At 39.0% G+C, this 20,563-nt stretch overlaps 2 protein-coding genes and 1 non-coding gene across 8 annotated transcripts in view; 2 read left to right on the top strand and 1 right to left on the bottom strand.

The window, feature by feature from the left end:
* The window catches only part of RABGAP1 (RAB GTPase activating protein 1), a 162,530-nt gene extending 156,545 nt beyond the window's left edge, over positions 1 to 5,985 (bottom strand). Inside the window, exons 1-2 of one of the 2 annotated variants that reach the window (XM_043469494.1) lie at positions 5,760 to 5,974; positions 481 to 659 (exon numbers count right to left, since the gene is read on the bottom strand). The gene's annotated coding sequence lies outside the window, so the exon portion shown is untranslated. Of the gene's footprint in view, positions 1 to 480; positions 660 to 5,759 lie in introns of both variants that reach the window. The other variant, XM_043469491.1, reaches the window with a different exon arrangement.
* Positions 5,945 to 20,544, top strand: ZBTB26 (zinc finger and BTB domain containing 26). 5 transcript variants are annotated; one of them, XM_043469504.1, is made up of 2 exons: positions 5,945 to 6,182; positions 16,194 to 20,544. In XM_043469504.1, exon 2 carries the CDS (start codon positions 16,204 to 16,206, stop codon positions 17,527 to 17,529), a length of 1,326 nt encoding a protein of 441 aa, XP_043325439.1. In that variant the 5' UTR covers positions 5,945 to 6,182; positions 16,194 to 16,203; the 3' UTR covers positions 17,530 to 20,544. The 5 variants fall into 5 exon arrangements, with proteins under 5 accessions (XP_043325439.1, XP_043325438.1, XP_043325435.1 ...); XM_043469503.1 differs by having other exon boundaries at positions 5,992 to 6,210; XM_043469500.1 differs by having other exon boundaries at positions 6,087 to 7,341.
* LOC122442807 lies at positions 8,104 to 8,208 on the top strand. Its single transcript, XR_006269791.1, has one exon. It is a non-coding gene; the product is annotated as a small nucleolar RNA U13 (small nucleolar RNA).
* Positions 20,545 to 20,563: the final 19 nt, after the last annotated feature.

Here is a 20,563-nt window from a genome sequence, read left to right as displayed (position 1 = left end):
TAATGTCTTTGTCTAAATACCATATGATAGCACTTACATGGGAATTCTCAAATATGACACAAATGAACTTATCAATGAAACAGAAGCAGACTCACAGACATAGAAAACATGTTTATCAAAGGGGAAGAGGGGTCCGGGAGGGGTAAATTAGGAATTGGGCATTAGCAGATACAGATTACTATATATAAAATATATAAACAGCAAAGTCCTGCTGTATAGCATAGGGAACTATGTTCAATATCCTGTAATAAAACATAATAAAAAAAAAAAACATATATATAAAACTGAATCACTTTGCTGTAGACCTGAAACTAACACAATATAGTAAATCAACTATACTTCAATAAAAATAAAATGTAGAACTCTAGTATTTGGAGAACAAGGTTCTTACTTCCCACTCTGGCTCCAGCAAGCCATACCTGCAATATAAACATGACTGCCTAGCACAGGGCTGAGGGGTAGGAATGAATAGCTTCCTACCTATTCACACTAAAGGCTCATGTTGACTGAAATTAACCTCAGTTGACCAACCAAAATTTCCCCTGGAACATGCAAGCATTCAAATAGACTCCAGAGTTCCGAAATAGTTACTTCAGACAGTTTCTGCCAGTATAACTGTTGTCTAGGTAGAGATGGATTCCATGTTCTTCCTACTCCATCTGAGGAACAGAAAAATAAAAGAAAAAAGAAATGTGAACACTAAATAGAGCCTAAGAGGTCTGCAGGACACTATTAAGAGAAACAATGTACAATTATAAGTATCCCAAAAGGAGAAGAGAGAAAGGGAAGAACAGATAATCATCTAACTGTAGAAAGCCAAAGAAAGAGAATCTTGAAAGCAACAAGAGAGAATACTCATCACATACAAGGGATCTTCAGTAAGATTATCAGACAGTTTCTCTTCTTAAATCTTAGAGGCCAGAGGCAGTGGGTTGATAAAAGTACTGAGTGAAAAAAACTCTTGGTGGACAATTCTATATCTAGCAAAATTGTCCTTCAAAAATGAGGGAGAAATCAAGACATTTTCTGATTAAAAAAAAGCTAAGGGAATCCATTACCACTAAGCCCACCTTTTTTTTTTTTTTTCCCATTTATTTTTATTATTAGTTGGAGGCTATAAGCCCACCTTTTCAAGAAATGATAAAGAGGATCCTTCAGGTTGAAATGAAAGGATGCTCAACAATAATTAAAGTCATATGAAGAAATAAAGATCTCTGGTGAAGAAAAATATACAGGCAACTACATAATTATTAGTGTAATTATCATTTACCTCCATTTTCATTTTCCTCCATTTACCTCCATTTTATTTAATTTATGATTTTAATGACAAATGCATAAAAATATTAGTCTAATTTATTGCACACACAATGTATAAAGATGTAATCTGTAAAAGTCAAGAACAGAAAGAGGAGATAGAGCTGTACAGGACAGTTTTTGTATGTTACTGAAATTGGTATCAATTTAATTGTTACAATTTTTCGCTGTTAAATGTAATTCCCATGGTAACTGAAAAGGAAATGTCTATAGAATATACACAGAAGGAAATAAGAGGTAAGTCAAAAGTTTTCACTACAAAAAGTTAAAAAAGAATGCTGTAATGGAAGAAATGAAAGACCCAGAAGCTATAAGCCTATAGAAAACGAGTAGCAAAATGGCAGAAGTAAGTTCCTCATTATCAGTCTTTAAATGTAAATGGCATAAAAAAAAAATAATAAAAAAAACAAAACAAAAATGTAAATGGCATAAACTCTCTAATCAATAGAGATGGGCAGAATGGATATATTAAAACATGGTCCAGCAATATGCAATCTAGAAAATATTCACTTTAGATCCAAAGACATTAATAGGTTTTAAAAAAAAAGATATTCTATGCATTTTTATGCAAGTACTAACCAAAAGGGAGCTTCGGGTGGTTATATTAAGATTATACAAAATAGACTTTAAAAAGTTACAAGAGACAAAGAAAGTCATTATAATATTTAAAAAAAGGTTCTATAGAGCAAGATTATAAAAACTTATAAACATTTACATAACTAGTGAAAGTGGAAGTCGTTCAGTCCTGTCCAACTCTTTGCAATCCCATGGACTACAGTCTCCGGGGTCTCCTGCATTGCCAGCAGATTCTTTACCAACTGAGCTATCAGGGAAGAATCCGCCTGCAATGGGGGAGACCTGGGTTTGATCCTAGTATTCTAGCCTGGAGAATTCCATGGATTACAGTCCATGAGGGTGCAGAAAGTCAGACACCTGAGCGACTTTCACTTTTACCTTGGGCTTCCCTGATAGCTCAGTTGGTAAAGAATCAGCCTGCAATGAAGGAGACCCTGGTTCAATTCCTGGGTCGGGAAGATCCACTGGTGAAGCAAGAGGCTACCCACTCCAGTATACTCGGGCTTCCCTTGTGGCTCAGCAGGTAAAGAATCCGCCCTCAATGCAGGAGACCTGGGTTTGATCCCTGGGTTGGGAGGATCCCTTGGAGAAAGGAAAGGCTACCCACTCCAGTATTCTGGCCTGGAGACTTACATGGACAATATAGTCCATGGGGTCACAGAGTCTGACAGGGCTGAACAACTTTCACTTTTACATAACTAGTAACAGACTCTCAAAATATTTGAAGCAAAAATGAACAGAATTAAAGGGAAGAATAAATAGTTCTACAATCATAGTTAGAAAATTTAACAGCCCACATTCAATAATTAATAGAACAACCAGATAGAAGATAAATTAGGAATTAGAGGACTTGAACATCACAATAAACTAACTGAAACTAACAGGTATACAGCACATTCCACTGCACAACAGCAGCACATTCTTTTCAAGTTCACATGGAACATTCTCCAATATAGGCCATATATTAGGCCACAAAACAAGTCTCAATAGATTTTAAAAGATAGGTCATTAAACAAAGTATCTTCTAACTACAATGGGATGAAGTTGGAAATCAGTAACAGGGAAAACTGGAAAATTAAAAATATGTGGGTATTAAACACATTCTTAAAGAACAAATGAGTCCAAGAAGTCCTCAAAAGGGAAATTAGAATATACTTGAAAATGAGTAATGATTAAAAACATCCAAAACTTACAGGATGCAATGAAAGCAGTCATCAGAGAAATTTACAGTTGTAAATGGCTACATTAAAAAACAAGAATTTCAAAACAATATCCTAACTTTATGCCTTATGAAATAAGAATAACAAACTAAACTCAAAACTAGCAAAAGGAAATAGAATGGAAATAAACCAAGAAAAAAGAAAAGAAAAAGAGAAAAAAAGAAATCAATGAAACCAAAAGTTGTTTTCTTGAAAAGATCAACAAAATCAACCTAGAATATAATGGGCAAATTCCCTGAAACATACAAATTATTTAAATGGATTCTCGAAAAATTAGAAAATCTCAACATACTCATAACAATAGATTAAGTGAATAATCAAAAACCTCCCAAAAAAGAACAGTCCTGCACCAGATGGCTTCAGCAAGGGATTATACCAAATAATTAAGAATTAATAACAATCCTTCTCAAATTCTTACAAAAAATTGAGGAAGAGGGAATGCTTTCTGATTTCATGAAGCCTCATTATTCTGATACCAAAGCTAACTAAATGCATCACAACATTATATACCAATATCTCTTATGAATATAGATGCCAAAATCCTCAACAACATATAAGGAAATCAAATTCAACAGCATATTAACAGAATTATTCCCCATGACCAAGCGGGATTTATCCCAATAATGCAAGGGTGGTTCAACATAAAATCAATCAATTTAAAATATTCCATTAATAGAACTAAGGAAAAAACTCATTGATCATCTCAATTAATGTTGAAAAGTTATTTGACAAAGTACAATGCCTTTGCATGATAAGATCTTTCAGAAAAAGTAGTTAGGGAAAATTCCTCAACATGATAAAAGTATTTAAAAAAAAAACACCCATATCTAAATCAAACGCATCATTTACCTATGCCTCTTAGAACAAGTCATGAACAAGTCAAGGATGCCTGATATTCAACACTGTACTGAAAGCTCTAACCAGAACTATTAGATAAAAAAAGAAATAAAAGGCATCCAGATTGTAAACAGGTGAAACTATATTTACAGGGAGCATAATCATATATACAGAAAATCCTAAAGAATCCACAAGAAAGCCTATAGGGCCAAAAAAAAAAAAAAAAAGAAAATTCAGAAGCATTGCTGGGTACAAGATCAACATCAAAAATCAGTTGGGTTTCTACACACCAGCAACAGTGTGAAAAGGAAATTAAGCAATTTCATTTATGTTATCAGAATGAATGAAACACCCAGAAAAGTGCTCCTGAAAGAAAATACTGATAAAAGCAATTAATAAAGACTAAGTACTTCCCTGGTGGCTCAGAGGTTAAAGCGTCTGCCTCCAATGAGGGAGACCCGGGTTCGATCCCTGGGTTGGGAAGATCCCCTGGAGAAGGAAATGGTAACCCACTCCAGTATTCTTGCCTGGAGAATCCCATGGACAGAGGAGCCTGGTAGGCTACAGTACACGGGGTCACAGAGAGTCAGACACGACTGAGCTTTCTCTCATCTGCTTAAGTACATGAAAAGATATTTCTTATTCAGACAGAAAGACTTGAAATTAAGATGGCAATATTACCCAAAGTGATCTACAGACTCAACCCAATCTCTATCAAAGTTACAACAGCCTTTTTCTTAGAAATGTAAAGGCTGATCCTCAAATTCATACGGAATTTCAAGGGGCTTGCCATAACCAAAACAATCTGGATAAAATAAAGTTGAAGTCCTAATAACTTCTTCAGGAACTTACTACAAAGTTACAATAGAAGAATATGTACCAGTATAAGGACAGAGATACAGCCACATGTAATAGAATAGAGTCCAGAAATGAATTCTCACATGGTCAGTCGATTTTCAACAAAGGTGCCAAATCCATTCAACAGGGAAAGGAGGGGCTTGTCAAAAATGCTGTTGGAAAAACGATGATGGTGGCTTAGTCACTAAGTTCTGTCCGACTCTTGTGACCCCATGGACTATGGCCCGCCAGGCTCCTCTGTTCAGGGGATTTCCCAGGCGAGAATACTGGAGTAGGTTCCCATTTCTCTCTCCAGGGGATCTTCCCCACCTAGGAATGGAACCCAGGTCTCCTGCATTATAAGGCGAATTTTTTACCGACCGAGTCACCAGGGAAAAGGACAAACTTTCCAAAAATGGCGGAAAAACGATAACCACATGCAAAATAATGAAATTGGCTACAGCAGCGGTGGTGGTTACACACTATTGTGAAGTACTTAATGCCATGGAACTTCACACTTACAAATTATTAAAATGATAAATACTATGTCTTATCACAATATCCTCGCTCCCCCGCCCCAAAATGAGGAGAACCCAGTGAACCATTGTATTGGCAAGATGGAAAGGGGCTCTAGAATGGTACTGAAGTTTTCTGGTGGGCAAGACTGCGTGGACGATGCCATTCACCAACACAAGGACTACAGGAGGTAAGAAGCAGGTCTGCGGATGAACTTGAGTTCAAAGCTACCTTAACAGTGGAAAACCAATTGGACATGTCTTCTAAGCACCTGGCCCTGGAGCAAGAGAGCTGTCTGGTCAGGCGAAAGAGAGTTGTGAACAGTCAGCAAGTTGTAGGTAACGGAGAATGCAAATCCCTGGGAAACACCAACATACAAAAACCGAGGGAGTAAACTTCCTTCCTTCCGCTTCTGGGTCCCAAGAAGGCGAGTCCATACCCTAGGCAAGAGGAGCTTACCAACGCTTTAAGTGCAGCTGCGCCTTTCAGGCCCACGCAGACGGCAGACGGCCGAGACGTAGCTCGAGAGAAGCGGCTGAGAAGGAGCGAAGCGCGCGGGGCCTCAGCCCCAGACGCTAAGAAGCCACAGCACCTGCACCTCGGCTCGCGAGGGCGGAGAAGCTAGCGGGAGCCCGGGACACCCGATCTGCATCTCGCCCACGGCACGGAGAATCCCTCTCCTGGCCCGCCGCCCTCCCAGCCTTCCGATTGGCGGAGAGGACCATGGGACCTGGAAGTTGTCTTTGTCCGGCGAGGGCTGCCCTTCCGGTTCCGTTGGGTCCCCCTTTGGCTCGGGTTCCCTGCCCCTCCCCCTTCCCGGAGCCCCGAGGGGCCGGAGCTCCTGGCGGTGCCGGATCCTGACGGTGGCCTTCCCCCGGGTCTGTAAGTGCGGAGGCGGCCGGAGCGCCGGGTAGGGGTACAAGGTCTCTCAAAATCGAGCCCCCTTGGGGCCCTGGATTGGCCGGGACCTGCACCGGGATGGGGGCCGAGGGGCTGGCCTAGGCTCGGGGGTGCTTAAGGAGCCCTTGGCCCGGCCCCTGCTATGCCCCGCCCCTTTCCCTCCCCTGAGTCTGGAGTGGGGAGCCTAAGGATGCCCCCAGGGACCTTCTCCGGGGACCCCAGCCGAGGGCCCAGCAGTTGGCTTTAACCCGACTGTGGCATCTTTTTAAGAAGTGCCAGTTCTCGGCCAGGGCAAGGCCTCAGTGCCAGCCTGCAAGGATCACTGTGGAGTGCAGCTAGTTTACCCTTTTGCCACTGGCTGGCTACACCACCTTTTTTATATCTGGCGCCTTGTCAGGCACTGGGAGTTCGTAAGAAATTGTTCTAATTTTCAGGGTCAAGTTTGGGAACCAGATAAAAACAAATGAGTGCTCCTGCGATGTACATATCAGTCGTATATGTATGAAACGTTCAAGGGGCAGTCGCCAGGGAGGCTGAAGAGACTTTTCAGTTTTACTTGGGGATAAGGTGGAGAAGAGGTTTTGCGCTCAGAGGAACAGTTGCAGTGCTGTGAAGGAATACCTTAGCATAACTTGTGTGGGAAGAGCAGGAGAGGGTTCCAGGGCTCTTGTGCAAAGCATGAGCTATGAAGCTGGGATAGTAGATGGAAGTCCAGATAGTGAAGATTTACTCCCAAAAGAGGTGGGTACTTGTTGAAGAGTTTTTAGCAGGAGACTAGTGTGGTCAGCTTTGCACTGTAGAAAATCATCTTGTTCTGGAGGTCAGCCTATAGGATAGGAATTTCTAAGAATTGATTCTGGACTCTTTAGCTAAAGTCTAGTTGTTCTTATTGGAGATTCTTTTGAAGGTGTAATGGGATCAGCCTATTGAGAAGTAATGAAATCCCAAAACGGAGTTATGATAGTATTATCAGAAAGAAGGCAGGTATGCTGAAGGGAAGGGCTTCCCTGGTAGCTCAGCTGGTAAAGAATCCGCCTGCAACGCAGGAGACCCCTGTTTGATTCCTGGATTGAGAAGATCCCCCGGAGAAGGGATAGGCTACCCACTCCAGTATTCTTGGACTTCTCTGGTGGCTCAGACGGTAAAGAATCCTTCTGCATTGTGGGAGACCTGGGTTCGATCCCTGGGTTGGGAAGATCCCCTCGAAGAGGGCATGGCAACCCACTCCAGTATTCTTGCCTGGAGAATCCCATGGACAGAAGAGCCGAGCGGGCTGCAGTCCACGGGGTTGCAAAGAGTTGGACATGACTGAGAGTGCCTAAGCACACACAGCACACATGCTGTAGGAAATGCCATAAAGACTCCATCATGAATTGGATGTTGAGGGTGAAAGAGGTGTCAGAGCTGAGTCTTAGGTTTCAGGCCTGTGAAATTTGAAGATTGTTAATGCCATTATCAGCAATAAAACCATAAACATAGTGTAGATTACCAGTTCATTTTTTGGATATTTGAATTTAAGGCCTGATGGGATAGCCACATGGAACTGTCCAGTATAGAGTTGGAAAGACAAATCTGCAGCTCAGCCTAAATGCCGTGGCTTGAGGTGAAAGTTTGAATCGTCCTAAAGCACATAGGTGGAAGCCATGGAAATAGTTGGCATCAGGAAGGGGTTATTGAGAAAGAAGGGAATATTTGGGGAAATGGGACTGAGTAGTTAATAGTAGTTGATATAATAGGAGAAACAGAAATAGATGATAAAATATAATGATAAAATGTAAGGATTCCAGCAACCAAGAAGTCTTGGAAGTCAAGAGAGGAGAATAATGAGAAGGGTCCACTGACACAATGGAAGCAGAGCCTTTGGAGAATGAGAAAGAAAAAAAATAAAAGATTGCATTTCTTGATCCTTTTGTAGTTCATGAGCATGATGACTGGGTGGTCACGCTGCTGCGTGACATGTGCCTCCCTCCAAACCTTGTTACGACATCGGCACATTACCTGTCTGACGTGAGAAAAAAAAAAAAAGATTGCATTTCTTTATCAAGAGATCATGGGTGGCTTTTTACAAAGCAATCTTAGCAGAATGATGAGGTGATAATATGTGAAATAATGGAGACCTCAGGTGGTTTGGTATCAAATGAAAATGAAAGAAATGCCACACGTGAAGGACTTCACAAAGGATATTGACAGGCTTTATTTACTTATTTATCTAACATTTGCTTACAGAGCACAATTCCAGGCTCTACCCTAAGTTCTTTTAAAAAGTAACTTAAAAAAAAATAAAAAGTAACTTAATTTAAAGCATTAATTTACTTTTAAATTAATTTAATTTTCCACAACAACCTATTGTTATGGAAATATTAAGTAATATTATTAAGTACTATTATTCTTTGACAAATGGGACAACTGAAAAATACAGAAGTAGTTAAGTAACTTGCCCAAGGTCATACAACTAGAAAGTGGTGGGGCAGCGTTCTGATTCTTGGAAACCTGGTTTTATCCACTGTACTAAGCAGTGATTGAACATGGGAGTCAAAAGAATGGGAAAAATTTAAGCAAAGATAGACTCATTGATAAAAAAAAAATGGAGAGGCTTGGAAGAGATCCAGATTGAGAAGAAGGTAAGTAATGGATTTATGTTTCTGCTTTGGATTTATTTTTTATTTCTTTTCCCTTAGATTCTCTTCCAATATGTGCCATTTTAGGTCAGTTACATTCACTGTTAGGTCAATTTATGTCATGCTTTCATTTATTAACTTATTATCCAAATCAGGTCTTCTCTGTAGCTTCAGAGCCATATCAGCTAGCTAATCGATATTCCCCTTAATGTCATGCAGGCTCCTCTGGTTAAACATTTTAAGACCTGACCCATGGTCATTTCCCCCAGCATTTCCTCGCTTATTGAATGACATTCTGTCAGACATCCAGTTTCTCAAACCAAATAACTAGGAGTCATCTTGACCTTTCATCCCTTGTTCCCTACCTTGGTTATCAAGTCTATCAGTTCTTTAAGATATCTCTGGAATCTGTTAAAATAAATCCATATTATTTCTTCTCAATTTCATATTATTTGGGCCTTCATTATTTCTATATCGCTCTGTTAAAATAATAACATACTAACAGGTTTTCTTGTCTCCACATCCACTGTTCTCAGAGGTATTCTCCACAAGTTTTTATTTTTGACTTACTGAGTTTTAGCCAGTGTAAGAGTTTAGATAACATGTATTTCAAATGATAGAGTAATAGCCTAGGGCAGTTATTTTTTATTAGATAGAATTGAGGTTGGTGGTGGTTGGTGGTTTAGTCTCTCTGAGTTGTGTCTGACTCTTGTGACCACATGGACTGTAGCCTACCAGGCTCCTCTGTCCATGGGATTGTCCAAGCAAGAAACTGGAATGGGTTGCCATTTCTTTCTCCAGGGGATCTTTCCCTTGCAGGAATTGAACTCCGGGTCTCCTGCATTGCAGGGACATTCTTTACTGACTGAGCTACGAGGGAATCCAAATTGAGGTTAAGTTTGGTTAAAATTAGCCATGTTGTTGTTGTTTAGTCACTAAGTCATGTCCGACTCTTTGCAACTCCATGAACTGCAGCATGCCAGGCTTCCCAGTTCTTCACTATTTCCCAGTTTGCTCAAGCTCATATCCATTGAGTTGGTGATACTATCCAACCATTTCATCCTTCTCCTCCTGCCCTCGATCTTTCCCAGCATCAGAATCCTTTCCAATGAATCGTCTCTTTGCATCAGGCAGTCAAAGTATTGGAGCATCAGTCCTTCCAATGAATAATTCAGGGTTGATTTGGTTTGGAAATGACTGGTTTGATCTCCTTGCTGTCCAAGGAACTCTCAAGAGTCTTCTCCAGCACCACAGTTCCAAAGCATCAGTACTTCAGTGCTCAACCTTCTTTGTGGTCCGACTCTCACATCTGTACTTGATGACTGGAAAAACCATGGCTTTGTCTATATGGACCTTTGTTGGCAAAGTGATGTCTCTGCTTTTTAATACACTGTCTAGGTTTGTCACAGCTTTCCTTCCAAGGAGCAAGCATCTTTTGATTTCATGACTGCAGTCACCGTCACCAGTGATTTTGGAGCCCAGGAAGAAAAAATGTCACTGCTGCCACTTTTTCCCCTTCTGTTTGCCATGAAGTGATGGGACTGGATGCCATGATCTTATTTTTTTGAATGTTGAGTTTTAAGCCCATTTTCTAACATCACCTCTCTGGGCCAGGAGCTCAGAGGCCCAGGGGTCATGGGCCACACAGGCCCTGTTGCTTCCCTGGGCTCCTCCCCACAGCACCCTGCTGGGAAGTGCATGCAAGCCAAGTTAGGGGGTCCCAAGTCAGGAGCAGGGAACAGCCCTGTAAACCACTGTACCCCTGCCTGGCTGATGGAGGACTCTGTGCAGGGAGGATGGAGATTTAGGAATTTTTTAAATAGAGAAGGTAATAAAATATTGAGAAACCAAGACAGGTTTTCTGAGGATGTCAGCCTTAAGAAAATAGCAAAAGCTTAAGGACTAAGCTTTGAAGAATATACTTACCTTTTCACAATTTACTGAACCCTTAAGGAACAGATCAGCCAAAGAATGGTGGAAAACTGAGGCCAGTCGTTAAGTCACTTGCCCACTTCTGTACAACAGTTTAAGAAGAGTGAGCTAGATCTATTCAACATAAATAACCAGATTTATTCAACATAAATAACTCAAAAGCAATAAATGAAAAAAAAAAGTCGCAAAACAATATATATACTTTGTAAGTAATTTTACTTTTTATTTTCTGTGGCTGGAAGTGTTATATGTAGAAGTGCTGTTTTATAAGTGGAGAGGGGAGGATATTTATTAAGGAAGAAACTGAGAATCAATTGACTGAATGGAAGAAGGCTGAGAAAGGGGACTTTTACTTTACCTATATTCAGAAATTCTTCCAGGAACAGTATATTTCTGTAATGTTACTTACAGATTGTATAAATATGTTGTAAGTAAAAGAGTGAGCAGTTAGAGAATGTGAGCAGTGTCATGAAAGTTACCCAAAAGAAGAAAAGGATTGGGTTTTATAGAAAGGCTGTAATATATTACAGCCTCTTTGAAAAATGGCACACAGTGTTAATGAAAGAGGAAGAAAGATTTCCAAGTAGTTGTGAGTGCTAAGTTGAAAGGTAAAGGTACTTTTATGAGGTAGATGAGAAAACAGACTTAAAGTTTTCCTTATCAGTATTATTAGAGGCATTTGAGATAAGAAATGTGGATATTTTCACACTGTCCCTTGCTTGGCAGTGAACATTGTTCAACCTAGAATATTCACTGATCCTTTTCAGTTACTCCTGTCTGAACAAAGGGAAATTTCAAATCAGCTGCACCATTTGTGATGGAAATGATTGTAGAAGGATTGTGTAAATATAAACAGAGAAAGTGATTTTAAGTGAGACTATTCCTATTTCATTGATGTTTGGGAAATGGGTCATTTAAAACTTGCTAAGAGAAACTCAGCAGTATTCAGACTTAATCACAGTAACCCAGACAATAGTTGATAAGGACCTGAACTATGCCAATGGTAGTAAAAATATAGAGAATTTGGAAATCATTCTTTGAAAAGAATCACCAGAATGTGGTGACCAAGTCTCTAGTCTACCTAATCAGTTCTGTACTTTCAGTTCCTAGAAGGTCTGCTATAATCTAGAATTATGTGAGTGATTTCTATGATAATAATAATTGCTATTATACTTACAAGTTAACTATAGTTGGGGAGTCTAAAAATCAAATATATTCATAATTTTTATTATGTTTTATTTATAAATGGCATTAAGTTTCATCCTACAAAGATGAATACACAAAAGATAGAAAAATAATATAAAGTTAAAATAGGTGAGAAAGGTAAGACAAGGATAATACATAAATGGTTTACTATTAAAGCCCTCTAGACTTGACACAAATTTGGCTTTAAGTTGTATTTTTTGTTTTTAAGCATTAGCCTTTTATTGAAGCATAACTAAATATACAAAAGCATATCAATCATCAGGGTATAGTTGAATGGATATGAATGGAGGTCACAGTTAATATTCATAAGATAAAACTTCAGCTAGCCTAGTTCTGTCATACATAAATTTTGGCATCATGTCACTCAGGCATAATTTCTACCTCTAACGTTTAATACTTTCCACCTTTCTTAAATAAGCAAGTGATTTATATTCACCAAGCTTGAATTTCCTCATAAGCAAAGTGGAGATGACAGTAATACTTACCTCATAGAAATTTTGAAGATTAAACGGGTCGATTTGGGTATACCTGGTACTCAGCAAGAAGGGTTCAGTAAAGATTAGCCATCCTTTTTCTTATTTTTAAATAAAATCAAGCTAGTTCATATGAAACAAGTACTCCATTTTATTTGAACATTTTTAAACTTTTGCTTAAAATTTCATTTTATGTTGTCAAAACTATTTTTTGGAAACAAACCCTAGAAAGAAATTTTCCCCAGGCTACTCAAAAAGAGTATTACGATAATGAAGGGCATCTCTACCATAGCTCAATAGTAACTTCATAGGGAACATTAAGAGTTAGTTACAGTTTTTATTGAATGGGTTGTGTAAAAAATAACAGTTGGTTCTTGCCCTCAACTAATTAACCCTCTGATGGAAAGAGAAACTACTGACAGGAAACAATTAAAGGATAAACTCTGTGGCCTGGAAATAAGAGTTTATCAAAGAGAGATAATAGAGTGGGCTGACACATTAAGGAAAACTTCTTAAAGGAGACAGAATAATTTTTCCCCACATTCTTGGACTACAGCAGACAAATCAAGCATGTCCCTGAGATACCTGTCTGACTGCTCCTGTTGGTAAGTCGCTTGAGACTGATGAATAGGAGGTAAATGAAACTGTATTCCAACTCCTGTCTTTGGAGCTTCAAGGAACAATGATCCCTGAGGAGAGTTGCCTAAAGCGATGCGAGTACTATCATGTTATAGATGGAAGCAATTAGTGCTTATTTTTCTGTGTTAGTAGGAAAATGCTGTTGTCATTCAGTTGCTCAGTCGTGTCCCACTCTTTGTGACCCGATGGACTGCAGCACACTAGGCCTGCCTGTCCTTCACCACCTCCTACTCAAACTCAAGTCCATTGAGTCGATGATGCTATCCAACTGTCTCATCCTCTGTCGCCCTGTTGTTCTCCTGACCTCCTGCCCTCAGGGTCTTTTCCAGTGAGTCAGCTCTTCACATCAGGTGGCCAAAGTATTGAAGCTTCAGCTTCAGCATCAGTCCTTACAGTGAATACTCAGGGTTCATTTTCTTCAGGATGGACTGGTTTGATCTCCTTGCTGTTCAAAGGACTCTCTGGAGTCTTCTCCAGCACCACAGTTCAAAATGCTGACCTGTCAGTAAATTCAGGACAAGCTAAACCTCTAAGAAATAATGCCCCTTTTATTTGGCCATTTGAACAACAGTCATTTGTATAATTTCTAGTTATGAATTGGGACATTCACCACTGCCAGATCAAATATGTCAAGCAACCATAATTGCTAAAATTGACCAGTGATGGATAATACCATTGCACCACTTTCTTTACTAACAATATTCCTGTGTCTCTGAGATTTTTCCTTTTCATCTGGTACTTACCATCTCTTCTCTGATGATACATATGCTTCTCTACATCCCTCCTCCCTCATCTTCATTGTGATTATAATTTATCTGTACACTCAGAGTGCCATACAAAGAAGATGCTTGTAATTTATGTATAAATGTGTCTAAATATACCTGTGCCATACCAGTCCCCCTCCTAAGTCTCATTTCTCTTTCAATGACGTTTTAATTCAGGTGAACTCCTAAGTTTAGAACCTTTGCATGTTGCTTTTTTTCATTTTATGTCTCCCACAAGTTTTTTTGAAATGTCTTTTTTTTTTTTTCTTTTTCCTTGCTCCTTATACCCATTCGTTTGTAGGCTCTCATAGCCTCAGACCTGTAATGCTTATGCAGACACTGCACTGGTCTTCCTAACAGCAAGTCTTCCTATTATTGTCAAATGAATCTTACAGGTTCAACAAATACGAACTGAGCACCTGCTTTGTGTTTAGTACTATATTAGGTGATGGGTATACATACCAGTTTGAACAGAATAGGGTTTGCCAGTAATGTGGCTGTGTTAAGTAGAATTTGAAGGCAAAGGAAAGAGTGTTTCACCCTAGAAGATGCAGATTCCCAGCATTAGCCCTATTGAATGGGGCCGAGATTATTCTCTCTAATACCATGAAGCTTGCAGTTTGAAAGGTATTACTGTTAGTATTTTGAGTGTTACAATAGAAGAACTAGGTTACAGGTTCAGTAGAGACAACTGTTCTGTTCTAAGGGGTTAGGAAAGGGCCCTCAGAGGAAATAAGAGAGTCAGAATTGGCTGGGAATAGTGTTCTGGACTAAAGAAATAACTGTAGTAAGGCTTGGAGTCAGTAGAGTGCTATTATAAAGTAGGCACTGAGCAGTATGAGTGAGACCTGTATTCTGCTGTCACAAGATGGTGTTCTATGGGCCTTTGTAACTCAGTGTTCTAGAAGATAAAACTCTAATAAAGATTGGGCTTCGGGAACCAGATGTCACTAGAAACTGTTGGTTGTCTCGTGATTCTCAACTATGGAGTTAATGAAGACACAAAGTTCGAGGTGAACTTACTGATGCACTGAAATTGCGGAGCTACTTCTCACGGGTAGATCTTATATACCCACTGATCTCACATAAGATTGGTGTATAGACAAGGTGTCAGTTTATTTTTACTGTGACTGGTGGACTGTCATTGTAAAAATAATACGTTGACAATGTCATGGTGACATGGCTAACTCATCCTTCCCTTTAGAGTGACACAAGGGAAGCCGAGTAAGAGTACGGAATTAGAACACGAGAACTTTCTCCAAAGAAACTGCTTCACAACAGGACAAATACGCAGTTTTTACAAAGACACTGTCTCCATGGTTGGTTGGTTTTTGCCAGTGTTTACCTTAATTATTATTAAATTTACTTAATCAGTTTATATTGGAGAGGTTAGTCTTCATCCAGGAGATGATGGGAGGTCACAGAAGGATTTTAGGCAGGGGTTGGATATAAACAGATCTATGTGTTTGAAAGATGAACGTGTGGTGGTGTAGGAGTTGGTTTAGAGGTAGTAGAAGCTGGAACCAACGGGCATTTATAAATGAATTTGAGTAGTCCAGTTGATGAGTAATGATTGATGAATGGAGATAAAGAAGAAAGAATAGCACCTAGTAGGGATTAACTAGATCCACTGTACTCTTACTCAGATTCCCACCAAGTGACTCATCTGGTTTTTCTATATCAAATATTTACTCATATATCAACAAATGTTTCTTAAGAAAGAATTTAGGTTTGTCCAAAATGCAAAGAACAAAGACCTGTGCCTTTGACACTGTCTAAAAGTTGTCCCTTTAAACATGTGACTTTCATTTTATTGCAAAAATACTTGTATGAGTAAATTCACATCAGTTTAGACAGAAGAGGGTTTACCCAGGAATAGGACAAGCAGTGCCATTACAGTAAAATTCAAAGCAAAGGAAAATAGTGTTTTGTCTTTGAAGAAGCAGGTTCATAGTATATGCAAAATAAAATCATTACTTCTTATTACTTTATTACTTGTTGGGATGTTTTAGGTAGCTCATGAAACCTACAGAATTCTAATTTGAGAAGAAAAAGAAATGCCCTTGCAATAACTCAAGCACTGTTCTTGTATTAAGCATCTTAAAAAGCTGAATGAATGCCAAGCTACTTCTGCTAATATAAGTCCACTCCTTAGGTGCAATTGACACTTGATGTTGGTGAGGAGTCATTTTTAACAGCTTTCAAAAGCTGTTATACTAGCTTCCTCTTTCAAGGGAAATTTCATTCAGATACATATGAACAGGTATGACAACACAAGATTTGTTTTTGGAAGGAAAATCCAGGTTTTCTTAATTGTTTGAATTTTCTTAAATTCATCCTTTTTACATTTCTGTTCTTTAGGTCTGCCAAAATGTCTGAAAGATCAGATCTCCTTCACTTCAAGTTTGAAAATTATGGAGATTCAATGTTACAAAAAATGAACAAATTAAGAGAAGAGAATAAATTTTGTGATGTTACAGTTCTCATAGATGATATTGAGGTACAGGGGCATAAAATTGTGTTTGCTGCAGGTTCCCCCTTCTTAAGAGACCAGTTTTTACTGAACGATTCGAGAGAGGTGAAAATCTCCATATTGCAGAGTTCCGAAGTGGGGAGACAATTGCTCTTGTCGTGTTATAGTGGTGTGCTGGAATTCCCTGAGATGGAACTGGTCAATTACTTGACCGCTGCGAGTTTTCTTCAGATGAGTCACATTGTAGAACGGTGCACGCAGGCCTTGTGGAAGTTTATAAAGCCAAAACAGCCAATGGAAAGTAAAGAGGGATGTGAACCACAGAGTGCTTCTCCCCAGTCGAAAGAACATCAGGGAGATGCCAGAGGCTCCCCAAAGCAGGACTCACCTTGTATTCACCCATCTGAAGACAGTATGGATATGGAGGACAGTGATATTCAGATCGTTAAGGTAGAATCTATTGGGGATGTATCAGAGGTTAGAAGTAAAAAAGATCAGAACCAGTTTATTTCTTCTGAACCCACTGCTTTACATTCATCTGAGCCCCAGCACTCTCTGATAAATTCAACTGTGGAAAACAGAGTAAGTGAAATAGAGCAAAACCATCTCCACAATTATGCCCTCTCTTACACAGGCAGTGATAACATCATCATGGCCTCAAAAGATGTCTTTGGGCCTAATATTCGAGGTGTAGACAAAGGCCTGCAGTGGCATCACCAGTGCCCAAAGTGTACCAGGGTGTTTCGTCACCTGGAGAACTACGCCAACCATTTAAAAATGCACAAACTCTTTATGTGTCTACTCTGCGGCAAGACTTTTACTCAGAAAGGCAACCTTCATCGACACATGCGTGTGCATGCCGGCATTAAACCTTTCCAGTGTAAAATCTGTGGGAAAACCTTTTCTCAGAAGTGTTCCTTACAGGATCATCTTAACCTTCACAGTGGAGATAAGCCCCATAAGTGTAACTATTGTGACATGGTTTTTGCACATAAGCCAGTTTTGAGGAAGCACCTTAAACAGCTGCATGGCAAAAACAGCTTTGATAATGCCAATGAAAGGAATGTGCAAGACCTCACTGTGGACTTTGATTCTTTTGCGTGTACAACAGTCACAGACTCTAAAGGGTGTCAGCCACAGCCTGATGCGACACAGGTCCTGGATGCAGGTAAACTGGCCCAAGCGGTCCTGAACTTAAGGAACGATAGCACCTGCGTGAATTAAATAGGGCCTTTGTGCTCCTAACTAGAACTGACTACAAATGTGGCAATAGCCTGAGTCTTTTTAGGAGTCATTTCGCTAATTTGACTTCTCCAGAGCCTCTGTGCAGGTCGTGGGGGTGAGTCAAAGCACTAATAGACCAGGCAGCTTGCCACTTGGAGTGGTCTTGCCTGCCTTTTGCCCTTTCCCATGTTCTGTTCTGAATTATTTATCCTGTGATGTCTGTTTTCCTTCCCAAGGAGTACTCCATTTGTCTACCCAACATCAGCTTGTGTCTTAGACGGACACTGTTTTAGACTTTCCACTGGGCACATTCTGAAGGAACCAAGAAGTTAGTAACATCACCTCCACTCCACCAATAGATGCTATGCTAAGGGAAGCAAATAATCTTTTTCTTTGGTAGGGAATAAGCTGAGATATAAGGTGATATTGCTATCAGCCTGAATATGTGATATAACTTCTGGTTCTATCAGAACCACTGATAATTCATCTATGTCTGATAAATGAATGAATCTACTTATCCTGGAGCTGGCTATAAAGAAGTATTTTAGATTATTCTGTACTCGAAATTTTCAACAGTTTATGGCCCAGCTTCATGTGATTGAAGTTCACATAGACCAGAGTACAATATTTCCATCAATAGCTGCAGATAGGAATCATCACTGGGGAGCATAACCAACAAAGGGTAGTAGTTCTACAACAGTACTTATTTGGGAGGTCTTCCCCCAAAAGAAGTCAAATGCTTTTAATTATTCTGTAGCTTACTTGGTGATGCTTTTGGAATCAGGATTGCTCCAGGTACACTTAAAATGTGCTAACATATATAATGGTCTCTCTAAAAAGGGGCTATCTGGAGTCAGTCTCTAAACTTTGTTATAGAAGTTCGCTATTGGTAAGGTGAGTTTGGCCTTCAGAGTTTTGTCCAGTGTATTGTAATAGTCTCTGAATTCTCATTTCCTTGTGTACCTTAATTTCTAAAGTGAATGAAAAAAGTGGGTCACAGAAGGAGCAGTCAGATTTTTGCATTTAGATGTTCCTATAATGGTACACAGTCCCACCTCATCCCCTTTGACAGATTAAATACAAAGTTGATCTTCCGTTATAGAAAAACAAAACAACTGTTTTTCCTAAGCACATGTTCAGAAATAAAATTTTGAGTCTTACTCGTTTCTGACCCATGAGTTAGATTTAGATAATAGGAGTGTTTGAGTCCATAGAGAATCTTAAGAAATCATTTAGCCTGCCTCTCTTTTTTTAAGTTGGGGTATCCAAAGCCCAAAGAGGTAGCCTGGCCAAGGTTGGCCAAAGTAGACTAAGGAGGCTAAATATGAGCTAAGGTCACCTCACTTCTTACTGTCCCTTGGCTTAAAAAGATTTAGTACATGGTCAGGAATACTTTAGCAAAAAGTTCCTAGTTTGTGCTTCCCCGCTGTGCATCCTTGTTTGCTTTCTAAGCCCCGATTTTGCAAACAGAACAGTCATGGAAGGATTTATTTTTGTAAGGTAATTATTTTTTGTTTAGGATGAATATTACATTCTTCCTAAGCAAGCAACTGATTTGCTGGGTGTTTATTAGTAACAGAAAGGACAAGTAACAATGTGAGAAGGATCCAAATGTGAAACTAATTTTGTCTGGAAACAGTGTTTAGTTTCTGTCAGGATTTTCTGTTTTTTGTTTCTGAGCTGTGAGAGTCCATGTATAGATGAACCAAAAATTAATTTTAACTTGAGTAGTCAGAGGGTATTCTTAAAGTTGTTATAATTTGATGCATTTACATGTGAATCTGATTTGAAGTATAATTTCTACCATTTGTTAAAAGGTTTTAAATGAGAATAAAATGGAGTGGTAAGACTAATAGGTATCTTATGCCTAATGTCACTCATTATATGATCTAATGATGCTACCTAGCATTCTGGTTTTTATATGATCCAGCCAAAGAGTACCAATTCTATGCAATAGTGAGACACTAACATGTTAACCAATGTTTCACTCTTCTCTCTAAACATCATTTTATCACAGGGAAATTTCAAGTTGGAGTGCTTGCTTTGCGTAAATTCATGTCTCGTTTTGTAACTGGTTTGAAGACTAAAAGGCATGGGTTCAAATAAAATTGGTCTCTTTGGTTGGAGACTATTTCTGGATTCATTCAGGCATTCAGGAGACATTTATTGAACACATATTATTGCTAGGCACTATGTTAGATACTGAGAATTTGAATATAAGATTGTTATGGTCTCTGCCCTCACAGAGCTTACAGTCTCATATAGTCTTAGTGAGATAAGGTATCAATTTGGTTTTATCCTAGGAAGAATAAAGAAAACTGCCTTGCTTTCTTTGATCACTTAAAATCAGCCTCTTGATGGTTTTGTATGAGTAAAACTTGTAGTTCTCACCTTTTTCAGTTGCAAACCACTGAAGTGGTTTACAGTCTCCCCCATTTCTTGGCTGGAGAGGTGTTCTGTTTCTGTGAGACATTTTCTTAATTTTGGTGGTACTTGAGTTTTTCTTTGTTTATACATGTTTCTTAGATTATATTGCAAAGTGATCAATTTACTGATATTGAATATGTTTTACAGAGGACGATGACTTTCAAAACTAGTTGTATTCTGGTAGTGGAGGAAGATTTTTTAAAACCTTAGACATTCAGCATTTGTATTTTATGGATCCCCAGGATAACTAAAAATGAGAGGGTTCTGTTTTCCTTAGTTTGGTTTTTTAAAAAAGCACTGTGTCACAGTTATTTATTTATTATTTAATTTTTAAAGGCAAACTCCAAACTGAAGTGGCTCTGAGGTAAATCAGATGTGGTTTTAATTTGTTTTAGTTTATTAGAAGATCTATAAATGGAGGGTGATCACCATCACTACTTCTAAAATATTGTCCTAAACAAACAACCCAGAACATTTTATTTCAGCTGGTGAATAGCTGTTCTAAATCTGTTGTATGTTAGACATACTGTGAACTACCTCTTCACTTATTATGGGGAAGTTTCCTTAATAAAAGTGTGACAATTCAAAGCTCTGGTGTCAATGATTT

This window comes from Cervus canadensis, chromosome 5 (genome assembly GCF_019320065.1).
Source record: "Cervus canadensis isolate Bull #8, Minnesota chromosome 5, ASM1932006v1, whole genome shotgun sequence".
NCBI lineage: Eukaryota > Metazoa > Chordata > Mammalia > Artiodactyla > Cervidae > Cervus > Cervus canadensis.
This window is presented reverse-complemented; position numbering and strand designations above follow the sequence as displayed.